Source organism: Ailuropoda melanoleuca, chromosome 12, assembly GCF_002007445.2.
Source record: "Ailuropoda melanoleuca isolate Jingjing chromosome 12, ASM200744v2, whole genome shotgun sequence".
NCBI classification, from domain to species: domain Eukaryota; kingdom Metazoa; phylum Chordata; class Mammalia; order Carnivora; family Ursidae; genus Ailuropoda; species Ailuropoda melanoleuca.
Genome location: NC_048229.1, coordinates 46,920,339 through 46,933,198, shown reverse-complemented (window position 1 = coordinate 46,933,198; position 12,860 = coordinate 46,920,339). Strand labels below are relative to the sequence as shown.

Here is a 12,860-nt window from a genome sequence, read left to right as displayed (position 1 = left end):
TTAAAGGGTGAGCACACACTGTGAACTTTTTATTTGAAGGAAACTTTTTATCTGTGGAAAAATGTAAAGAATATCACAAACTTCACCTGTGGGAGGAATGGGGCCCAATGTTGTAATTGCAAATTTGTGCACTAGGGCCACAGGACCACCCATTTTTTACCCACACATGATTTTCACTTTCAGATAAATGTTTTCAAAGCTGTTTACTCAAGAGAATATGTTCTTATTTTATTAATACTTCCAAACCCCAAAGAATCTGAAGCTTCTTCTTTGGAATTCTTTGAGACTTAGTTTTCTAGTCATACTGAAAAATCAGTTATATTCTTTTATGGGCCCTGCTGGTGTTTAACTAAAACCAATATACTACGCATAAGAGTCTTTTAGCCATTATTAAAATATTAAACCTATCCTCAAAGGATGAGACATTAGCACAAGGCAGACATTAAAAATACTATGCTAAAGGTCCAGAAGCAAATCCAAAGAAGAGGTCAATATGTTCTTGGCAATGGTAGTACCTTGAGCCTATGGCAGAACCTCTTAAGGAGGCCATCTGGAGGGGGCAGCATTCACCTGAACATAGCATTTCTGATGATCTGGAGAAAAAGCAGTTACTCTATATTACTGTCACACTACACAGAGTGAAGGAGTTTCATAGTAGGTAGCAGAACAAGAACTTTTGCCCACCTGGCAAACTATTTTGCAGTTGCGTTTACAACCATAATCACCTAAATTTATTCATCCTGTCTTGCCCAATGAAGTCCTTTTATAAAAACACACTTATAATAACAAATTAATAGATTATTCTTTATGATTCATTCAAGGCTCCATTATTTTTTACAATTTAATATAAATTGCTATATTTAAAAAGGAATCATTTATACATTTCTAAGGAACATTAAAGAAATATTAGGAAGAATTTCTTGAAAAACAATCCAACTATACCTTCTGTGGTCTGATGAAGTACTGGAGTCAGAAGATCCTGATACTCCTTTACTTGTTTGGGATTGCCTCTAAAAACTCCTAAAATTTAAAATATAAAATCCAATAGCATCTGAGCTCAACAAGTACCATACAAATCTTGCCTTAGAAAACTCTCCTAGCTCATGGGGCACCTGGGTGGCTAGGTTAGTTAAGCGTTTGACTCTTGATTTAGGTTCAGGTCATGACCTCAGGGTTCTGAGATCGAGCCCCATGTTGGGCTCCATGCTGGGTGTGGAGCCTGCTAAAGATCTCCTTTCTTCTCCCTCTGCCCCTCCCCCCCACTCACTTCCTCTCTTAAAAAAAAAAAAAAGGAAAAAGAAGCGAAAAAATCTACTAGCCCAGTTATGATTATTTGGTAATTTTGTATGTAAATGATAAAAATAAAATTGGAAATATGTAATGCAAATATGTATGATATTATTCCATGAAATTAATTTTAGAAGGTCATATTAGCATTTAGAGCTGAATATTGAATTTTAATTGAAATTTCCCTATTCTTAAGTGTAAATGTTATAGACATTCACAATGTCAAAGATTATATCTATTATTACTATTCATAAAAATTTCTCTTTGCAAATATGAAAATATATTTGTATCATTTCATAAATATTTCAAAGTATTTTTTTAAATTCTTTAAATGATTTAATATTCACTCAGAAAGCAGAAGAGCAGCATATACAAATGCAAAGCAGTTAGTATCACTGAAGTATAGTCTATTTTGCTAGCTGAAAGGGTCATATTTCATCTGCTTTTCTTTAAACCACTTATACCCTATAGCTTAAATTTTAGGAGAAAAGCTCACTTACCATCAATCATCATGTAAAGGAAAAATATGGGAAATTCACATTCAATGCCATCAAATAGCTAAAACAGAAAATAAAATATTAAAAATATCACTGAAGTTAATGAGAACAGCTACATTAGTTAGAACAATTATATTAATTAGAACAAATTAATTACATATAGAATGATTGTTAGAACAAAGTTAAGATATATAGAAGTATATAGATTATACTGTATAGTCTAATCAATTATAGTATATAGGATATACATAGAAATATATAGTAATAACAAAATTGGACTGACATAAGTAGTTTCACTGCTCTTTTAAAAAAACTTCTTAGAACTCTTATTATTCAAAATCTCATTCATTTAATCCATCACACAGTAATCATTCATTCAATAAATATTTCCTAAGTATTTTGTAATGCCTGGCACCAACTAGACAGAGGGCTACGAAGACAAATAAATAGAGAACCTGCCCTCAAGGGCTCCTAGCCTAGTGGGGAGTCAGGCATGTAAATAAGCAGCTATAGTATCTATCGTATGAGATGTTTATACATGGTACATCAGAAACATGGGAAATGAAATACCTGAGTCTGCCCAGGGGTTCGGAAGGGATAATAGGAAAGGAGATGGTTCAATTAAGCCTTGATAGGTTTCTCTGGGGAGATGAGCTAAGGGAACTCCATGCATAGAAAACAATAGTACAAACTACAGATGCATGGGAGGACAAAGTTTGCTAAAGAAACTACCAGCAATTCAGTATTTTTGGAACGAACAAGCAAGAAATCGAGAAAGTTAATGCCCAAGAGGTGGGCCAGGCCAGGCCAGCCAGATCAGGAAGGGTCTGGGAAGTCATGCTAAAAGACTGAGACTTTTATCTGGAAGTGACATGGAACCAATGATCAATACTGAACAGAATCAGATTTACTCATCAGATTTCCTTACTAGTTGGAGAGCTGACAGTACTGAAGAGTTTGAGGGCAAGAAATAAGGAGATGTTATATTAGCCTAAACTGAGGTTTCTCAATTTCAGCACTATTGACATTTTGGGCCAAATAATTCTTTGTTGTACGGGCTGTCCTATGCAATGCAAAATGTTGAGTAGATCTCTGGCCTCTACCTTCCAGATGCCAGTAGCACCCACTAAGTTGTGACAATGAAAAATGTCTGCTAGTATCGTCAAATGTCTCCTGGGGTGCAAAATCCTTTGCTTATGAATCACTAGCCTAAGCCAAGGAGTTAATAGAGAGGAAGGGACAGACATTAAGATTTAAAGGAGGTTAAATCTGGTAGGCCTGGGAGTGACAAAGAGAGCTGAATGAGACAGAAAAGCCTAGAATGACTCTCAGGTTTGGGACTTGGGCAAAAGAGTGGGAATTGAGCAGAAGCAGACTGAAGGACATTCAAGTAAGGATGTCCAAAAGGTAGCTGGATACACAGTAGGGCACCCAGGGGGAGAAGGAGATCTGGGATAAGAGTGATAGCTGAAACTATGATTGCATGGGTAGCATGAAAAGAGAATTGGACTAAGGACAAAACTCAGGAAAAGAACAATGTTCAGGAGGTGGCAGAAGAAAAACCTGAAAAGACAATGACAGAAGAGAATTTGGAAGAGAATGGGATCACAGAAAATGGAGAATGTTCCAAGAAAGAAGTAGGCTAGTGATGGGTATTAAGGAGGGCACGTATTGCACGGTGCGCTGGGTGTTATACGCAAATAATGAATCATGGAACTTTACATCAAAAACTTGGGATGTACCATATGATGACTAACATAATAAAAAATTTTTATTAAAAAAAAAAAAAGAAAGAAGACTCCATTAAAACACAAATGCCAAGGAGAGGTTCAGTGAAACAAGACTGGAAAATCATCCACTACCCAGTGACCTAAACTGACTGAAGCCAACACGGCTACTGGAAAGTGCTGAAGACAAGATGGAGTATAACACAGAGTAGGAGGCAAACAAGGAAACACACCAAGAACAGACTATGCTTTTCAGAAGTGTGGCTACAAAAAGAGAGAGAGGACTGGAGGCAGAGAGGAGTAAAGGTTTTTGTTTTTGTTTTAAATGAATATCACTATGCTTATGCTGAGGGGGGAAAAAGCTGACTGGAGCTGAGGGAGAGCAAGACAGAAGGGAGAAATGAGGAAGATGAGGAGGAAAAAAAAGAAATAGATACAGACATCCTTCTATCAGAGAAGAAAACAAATGATAGAGTAAGAATCCCAAAGAAGTAAGAGAGAACAGGATGGGGTGTACATATGGAGGTTGGCTCTAGGATGAGAACAGATAACACCTCTGCGAGACAAAGAGAGATGGAGGTAGGGATGGCTGAAGGATAGGTGCAGTGGAGGAGGTCATAGAAATGAAAGGCAACGAAGGAAGAAGTAAAGTCTGGGAACCTCAACACAAATAGGAAAAAGGCGGGAAAAGCTTGTAAGGGGAGCTCCTGGCAAAGTCACACAGCAGTACGGACAAGCGGTGAAATCAACAGTGAGGACGGAACCAATATGGGCGCTCTGCATCTGGGGCGGCATCCGTGTAACGCTGTGGCTTTCCGTGCTGGTGCTCAGCAGCGGGTACACGGACACACAACCTCTACCGCACTGATCCAAAGACGGAAATTTGCAGGGTGGTAGTTACAGCAGGTCTGATTCAAATGTAAGTGCTGTAAATCAGCTCAGGAAATGTATTAAATAGAGAAGAAATATCTGAAGGTGTTTAAGAAGTAAATGGATCTTTCGACCCAACCTAATAAACAGCTATAAAGTTTCAAATGTGTACACAATAACATGGCTCCTAATGCTTCCAGATGATAGTCAGTTGTGAAATTAAATAAAATGATAAATAGCTTGTCTAATTGTCCAGCAAAACTAAGTGTGTATTAAATATTAAGAGTGGTATTTAACTGCCTAACAAATTATAAGGTACAATGTTGCCTAAAGATTTTTTATATATTCATGGGTCCTCACCTATCTTCAACATTATGACCGTGCTTACAAGAATAATTTTTTTTTTTTTTTTAAAGATTTTATTTATTTATTCGACAGAGATAGAGACAGCCAGCGAGAGAGGGAACAAGCAGGGGGAGTGGGAGAGGAAGAAGCAGGCTCACAGCAGAGGAGCCTGATGTGGGGCTCGATCCCATAACGCCGGGATCACGCCCTGAGCCGAAGGCAGACGCCTAACCGCTGTGCCACCCAGGCGCCCCAAGAATAATTTTTTTTTATTAAAGATTTTATTTATTTATTTGACAGACAGAGAGACAGCCAGAGAGAGAGGGAACACAAGCAGGGGGAGTGGGAGAGGAAGAAGCAGACTTCCAGTGGAGGAGCCTGATGTGGGGGCTCGATCCCAGAATGCGGGGATCACGCCCTGAGCCAAAGGCAGACGCTTAACGACTGAGCCACCCAGGTGCCCCAATACAAAAATAATTTTCAACCTATTCCACCAAAGGAAAATCTTCAGCAATGTGGATGGATGCTTACCCTTTTTTTTGAGCGTTATAGTTTTCTGAAAAGCTTAAAAATTGCTAGAATAAACTAGATAAAGTGGCATGTATGTGCATTTGAAATAAATGTTTTAAAACTAAACATTTAGCGTACTATTTTGGAAAGGGCAATGTCCAAGTGAAACAGAAAACAAGAGCATTTGCTTAAAAGATTGAAAGTTGAATCACAAATAGGTATTTTCTATTATATAAGGCAAATGGTATGGAGCAGGTAGGCAAAGTACTGAAAGTTCAGTTAAAAATTATTCATGCAGGGGCGCCTGGGTGGCTCAGTACTTAAGAGTCTGCCTTCGGCTCAGGGCGTGATCCCAGAGTTATGGGATCGAGCCCCACATCAGGCTCCTCCGCTGGGAGCCTGCTTCTTCCTCTCCCACTCCCCCTGCTTGTGTTCCCTCTCTCGCTGGCTGTCTCACTCTCTGTCAAATAAATAAATAAAATCTTTAAAAAAAAAAATTATTCATGCAATGAATCACCATGGCCCAATATGAGCAAATGGGCCTAACTGCTAGTAAGGCTAACACTGAGTGCTTACTCTGTGTCAAGAACCATTTGAAGCACTTTTAGAGCTACATTAACTCATTTAATCCTCATAAGAACCTCAGTAACAGAACAAATAATAGTAGGTACTATTATTATTTTACCAATGAAAAATATTAAACACAGAGAGGTTTATTAACTTGCCCAAGGCCAAATAGCTAGTAAGTGGCAGAGCCAGAGTTCAAACCCAAGAGGTCTGTTTCTTGAATCAGTGCTTTTGACTACTCTGTTATGATATGGAATGTTTTTTGATACCTTAATTTCAGCTGGTTTGTAGTAGCGTCTGTTGGGATCTTCCAATGATGTTCTATATCCATCTCTCAAGAAACGCTTAAATCCATATTTTCCTTTTAATTTTCTAACCACTTTATCAAGTGTCTGGCTAAACAGAGCTTCATCATCCAGGGCAAATGCAGGATAACTGATGCAGGGTAGTAGGGCAGCATCTGTGTTCTGGGAGCAATAAGAAAAAGAAGGAATGTAAGTGCCTGCAGTGATATGATCAACACAGCCCAAGGAGAATCAGGGAGATGAAAAGTCAGTAAGGTTATCTAACGGACAGTGAGACTGCTGTGCTCCAAGGGAGAGACATTTATATCACAGGGTTTGGTGAATCTTACAGAGATAAAACTTTATCCATTAATAAGGAGTATTTTCAAGATTCGACACTGGAGTTAAACTCAAAGATACTAATTAAGGCAGTGTGTAAAAATTTAACACCAATAATTACTAATTATAACTTAGTCTGTCATAACATTAGTTTATAATGGTAAAAAACAGAAAACAATCTGAATGCCCAACAATTAGCTGAGTAAATTAGCAGCCATTAAAATTTGTATTGTAGAAATGTTTATAGATATGTCCATTCATAGAACTAGGTTATCAAGCATTATAAACAATATTCTTCCAGTTTCCTAAAATAAAAATATTACATATGTACATAAAAATGTGTGGAAACATATAAACCTAAATGCTGTCACCCTAAAATTGTAATTGAGTGGTGAAATAATGAGTGGATATTATATTATTCTTTGCTTATTTGTGGGTTCTGTTTTATCAAAATCTTGTGTTATTTCTATAAAATTGTACTTTTTAAATAATTATTTTATTTGGGATGTTTTCTAAGAATACAGCTACAAACAACCCCTAGGAAAATCTGTAATCAGGTATTATGGGCATATAAAAGTTTAAAGATAAATCATATGAGAGAAAATAAACAAAGCAGGTAGTTTTTTTCAAAAGAAATATAAATCATGAAAAACATTTTTCGAATACTCTATGACCAAAAAATTCATTTTGGTATAATGTTGCTACCCCCAATCCCCCACCTCAAAAAATAAGTTTGATTTTCTGTAGTTCTGCAAAAGACCCGAGGACAAAGTAGCTTTGTCCACAGCTCTGCTCACTTCCTGAACTAAACCTCCACAGGACAGTAGAGTGAGAGGCAACATTTATTTCTCTCTCCTCATTTCTTCTGGCAACCTCTAACATTTTAAGCACTTTCTTGAAGAAGCAATCATAAATGGTTTTTCATATCAGTTTATTATAAAAATATCTCACGTGAGATCTTGATTCTCTGGGTAACAGTGAACACAAAGTTTGCCTATTGCGATTATGAGCATCGAGATCCACAAATATAACCGACCAAGAACATCCCTGGAATGAGAGGAAAAAAAAACAAACATTTCCTAAATCAAGAAAAAAGAACCTAGACATTTTGGCTGTAAGAAATTTCACAAACATTTTAACATTGGTTGCACCTGAGTGTAGCATTACAGAAGATTCTAATTTTCTTTTTTATATTTCAGTACTCCTCAAATTTCTTGCAATAAACATTAATTTTATAATCATAAAATATAAATGTTATTTTTACATTTTCCCTATTTCTCCTTAGTCTTCTCATAATTCAAAACGTAGTGATTACAAGATAACTAATCAATTAAGGATATTTGTTTTAATAAAGATAAAACTAGTTTAGCTAGCATTTTTGGCAAAGAATAAAGCAAGAATTAATTAGGATGCACAAAATCTGAATTATACAGTCTTAAAAAGAACACTGATTATATGATCAATCTATACAAATTTAGATACAATCTAGAATTAAAGCTGTAAAAAATATTTGATTAAAATATGAAGATAGGAGCATCTCTAATAATAATAATTGACATAATGCTAGCTAATATTCATGATGTTAAGCACTGTTCTTTATGCTTCACGTGGATTATCTCACTTAATCCCCAATATGTAGATATTATTATCCCCATTTTAATGAAGAAGATGTTAACTCCTAGTTTAACAGAGCAAGGATTCAAAAATCAGGTCTTTGACAGAGAAGTTCACATCTTAACCACTGAGTTATACAATTTCCCATGTTAAAAAATATCTTTCATGTAAGAAACAAAAACTTAAACAAAAAGATAGGTGTAACAAAAAAAAATGATAACTGGTCTGATAAACAAGTTTTAAAAAGTTTACTATTTAGCCATTAGTACTTTCCATGTTCAAGAGCATAGTCATAAGTAAACATGGCTTTGTTCTTTTACGGGGAGCTAAATATTCTGAAAACAGAATATTTCACAGAAAATTAAATTGGAATACAAAGACTACTTCCATAATAAGAGACTACTCAGAAAAATACATGGAGAAAGGAAGAAGAGAACGCTTATAACTTTCATGTTATTTTAATATTACCCGCTAAATCTCATCCAAATTTACACCAACTTCAAAGATGCATTCACCCTGAAACTAAAATACCTCAAATCAATCACCTAGACTAACATCCCAAATCTAGGATTACTAGGCCCTACATCCAAATATCAGATTCACTATATGTATATTTTTTCTGTTAACCTGTTCATTCATGAATATTAGCTCATAAAATAGAATAATTTTTCATTCATGGTATCATTTCTTAAATCTCTCTTAACTCTGATAATTAATAAATGAACAACGAATGAGTGAAGCGGACTTTCGACAATGAGATTAATGCTCAACTATCCTTCCTACAATTTGGAAGTCTCAGCTACTCATCTTTACCCACAAAATTGAGCCCAACAAAAGCTTAATGCAGTAGCTACCACTGTCAGAGTCACGTGCTTTCTCCTTTGAGGAAAATAAGACAGGACTTGATCTCCTCTCTCAAGGAACTGACCCCAGTGATGCATAGTCCCTAAACAAGATGAATAACAAGCAAAACAAAAAGACTGCACATGGCAATACACAACTATGTACCAAATGATCGGTTAGATGAAAGAATACTAACTTGGGGGACTTTCTGGAGAAGGTAAACTATACGTATGAATTTTGGGGGAAAGGGGAGCAAGTATGGTGGTTAAAACGAAGCAGCAGAGAAATTAATGGGTATGAGATGTCGGGAATCTGTGAGTATAGAAAATACGACTTATGGTTAATCCTTAGGCTGATAATTAATAAAGTTACTTGCATGCCAAATCAGTCTGCCTTGAATTGAATTTTTAAAAGATACAACCTAAGTAAGGAAACATAAATAATGAAGTAAAATGGCAAATTTGGCAATTCCTGACATTATTTGATTAATATAAACAGCCAACTTCTATTTTCTGGCCAAAATCAATGGCTTATTTATCTAAATTCAAAGTATTTGTTCAGGTCTCTTTCTCTGCCAGCCTCTAAGAGGCTGCATAAAAGGACAAATAATCTCATAATGTTACCATATTTTAATGAAGGTTAGTTAACTGTATTGTTTGGCTAACCTCTTAAGAAATATACCATGGTTTAGGTATATAACCCAGATTTACAGGAGGATAAAATGCATCCAAGGCCATGGGCCACTATTCCTAATCAGAAACAACTTTTTCTAAAAGCCATCAAGGAAAACTTACACATGGAATTAATTATCACCTCCTTAAATTATCAGACACATTAATTTTCGGGCTGTAAATTTCAAAGGAAGCTACATATGTCTCCATTGCTTTGAACACTTTTCATAATATGAGCAATCTCTCCAGTCATCACCTTTTAGATTCTGGCCTCAGCTCATCTGTTAGTATCTTAATTTCTCCAATTAAAGACACATTATATGAAAGGATGTTTTATATGTATGTGTCACTGCAAAATATCTGATTAGCTTTGGATATTTTATTTTCATCTCCCATTTCCTGAAATCATCACAACTCTGCCAAAATATCCCAACACTAGGGAAGAACATATTTCAAGACTGCTAGTTCAAACTTTAACCCCCAAATTGAGTTTCTGCAATTGTGTCCTAGTAAATACACTAGAATTTGCTTCAACCCTGACTACTGTAATGGGGACTTGAGTTCCAGTGGTGGTGAAGAGCTGCACTGAGCCATCTATCCCAGGCTCCATGACCGCAACAAACATTTCTGAGACCATTAGACATTGCTGATCTCTTTAGTCTCAATTCAAAGTGAAATGATTTGAGGACTGTCTGGGTCTTTCATTTCCCCATTAATCACTTCTCTGAACCTGAGCTAATGGGCTTGCTGCCCTTATCCAGCATCAAAGAATCAAACAATGAAACTGGCCAGTACATCTACTAGACATGAAATCTTTTCTATTCTTCTGAAAACAAAACCAACACCACTCTGATGATACCACATTTTCCCTACCTCAGCATCAGGCTGTCTCTTAGCCTTGTAGAAGATCCTAGAAAGCTGTATTCTTACAGAAATGATATTTGCTGATGGGCCTTACCCCTAAGCACCATGGCTATGGGTAGCAATGGGTATATAAGTAGCCAACTTTTACATGCTCACCAAACAGTAGCCTCTAGTAGCACCCCCCACAGCCATGCTTCTTTTCCCTACAGAAGATCCTACTAACATAAAGGAATTTTCAAACTACAGAAAGAGATGAACCTCAGTGTTAATTCTCAGGGTTTCAGAAGAGCATTCGCTGAGTGTAAATTATTATTTAAGTATTACTTCTAATAATAATATTTCTGTATATTGTCACTGTATTTATACAGAATATATATTGAAACCATGATGAAATATATAATTCTCACATTGAGGATTATGAGTTATGTTTCTAAATGCTACAAACTAGCCTTTATTATAAACTTATTAGTAAAGAAATTGGGCCATTTTATCATAGTTTCTTCTTATTCTCTCACAAAGGAAAATAAGCTTTGAAAACGGTTACAGAGTAAATATTTTATTTAGCCAGATGTAGGACTTGACCCCAGACCCTGGGATGATGACCCAAGCCGAAGGCAGACGCTTAATCGACCAAACCACCCAGGCGTCCTTTTTTTTTTTTTTTAAAGATTTTATTCATTTATTCATAGAGTAAATATTTAAATAATGGGTATTTTTCTTGAATAATAAAGCAAGTCTAATATTTTAAAAAAAGAAAGGAAGTAGAAACATATGATAGTCATAATGAAAATGAAAAGTTTTTTCTACCCAATAATTCCCATAAAAATAAAAATTAACATTTATCTAATACACTGAAGTACACAAAGGGCAAAAGGCAAACCTTTCACATTGCTCGATATATGGATACCTCCTTCAAAAGTTCAATAATTAAGAAGAAAACAGTGTGGTCAAAGGTACACACTCTCAGTTATAAAATAAATCTTGGGTATGTAATGCACAGCATGATGACTATAGTTAATAATACTGTCTTTGTATATTTGAGTGTTGCTAAGGGAATAGATCTTAAAAGTTCCTATCACAAGAAAAAAAATTCTAACTATATATGTTGATGGATGATAGTTGATTAATTAGACTTAATTGTGGTGATCATTTTTCAATATATATAAATATCAAGCCATTGTCATACACCTGAAATTAATGTTATATATCAATTCTATCTCAATAAAAATTTTAATTTAATTCAAAAAAAGAAAGAAATGCCTTACGAGTTTTCCAAGAAAATGCACAGTTGTCACCTCTAAAGGTGGAAAGCATTCAAGAGCCAAGATTTCCTGTACTATTAGCTGATATTCCAGATTCATTACCAAGTGGCTTTGGTTTAATTCCTGGTTTTGTCTCTGTTTCATGACCTGCAAAAAGCCATCTCAACTCTCTGACCATTCATTTTGAGAGAAGGACCCTTCCAGCTACAACGATCTACAAGTTAAGGAGGTTTCTTTGGGTTTTCATTGGAACAAAAACATTTCTTTGTTATATTAGTTCTTTTTCTAGCTATTGATTTTTAATGAGACCACAGCTCTTTTAAGTACACAAGGCAATATTATAAGATGATTAAACACTAAAAAGATCACATGTACTAGTAAATGTGCTGCTGTTTAGCAGGTACCTTGTTAATTTAACTGCTGTAGTGATGGGAATTTGCAAAACTAGGATTCTCTCTGATATTATCCAAAAAAATGGAAGATGAAGACGAATTCTACTTGTGATAGGTAACATCTGTGTGGCTATAGGAATAAAACATTATTTGTCTAAATTTTTACATGAAATAATTAAGGAGTAGTCAAATCAGTGAACATTTGGTGTATAACTCTGCTGGAAACAGACACAAGCTAAACACGGTCAAGAATGAACTCTGCTTTGGGATGCCTGGGTGGCTCAGTCAGTTAAGCATCTGCCTTCAGCTCAGGTCATGATCCCAGGGCCCCGGGATTGAGCCCTGCATTGGGCTCCCTGCTCCATGAGGAGCCTGCTTCTCTCTCTGCCTGCCACTCCCCCTGCTTGTGTGCTCTCTCTCTCTCATTCTGACAAATAAATAAAATCTTAAAAAAAAAAAAATGAACTCTGCTTAGAGCAGTTGTCTCATCCTTGGCTGCACATTAGAATTCCTGGGCAGTACAGGAAAACTTCAACACCAAGGCCTCCCCCAGACCAATTCAATCAGAATCTCCAGGGCTAGAGTCCACGCATCAGTATTGTTTTCTAAGTTCCTCAAATAATTCCAATGCGCAGCCAAGATTGAGAAATTATGGCTGGGTAACAATACCAGCAATATACTTATAACTCAAAATCAGAATGCATAAAAAAGCAATTCAGTGCTTTTAGAGTTATGGCTAAGAGACCTATGAGAGCTTTCTGGGAAAAGCAGGCTGAAGGCAGAGCCCT

The 12,860-nt window shown here is 36.0% G+C and overlaps 1 protein-coding gene across 1 annotated transcript in view; it reads right to left on the bottom strand.

Annotated features, from left to right (window-relative positions):
- PHKB (phosphorylase kinase regulatory subunit beta) overlaps nucleotides 1–12,860 on the bottom strand; it is a 219,923-nt gene that overhangs the window by 100,767 nt on the left and 106,296 nt on the right. Inside the window, exons 10-13 of the mRNA XM_034639023.1 lie at nucleotides 7,378–7,473; nucleotides 6,073–6,270; nucleotides 1,788–1,845; nucleotides 943–1,020 (exon numbers count right to left, since the gene is read on the bottom strand). Coding sequence (XP_034494914.1) covers nucleotides 943–1,020; nucleotides 1,788–1,845; nucleotides 6,073–6,270; nucleotides 7,378–7,473 — 430 coding nt within the window. The remainder of the gene's footprint in view (nucleotides 1–942; nucleotides 1,021–1,787; nucleotides 1,846–6,072; nucleotides 6,271–7,377; nucleotides 7,474–12,860) is intronic.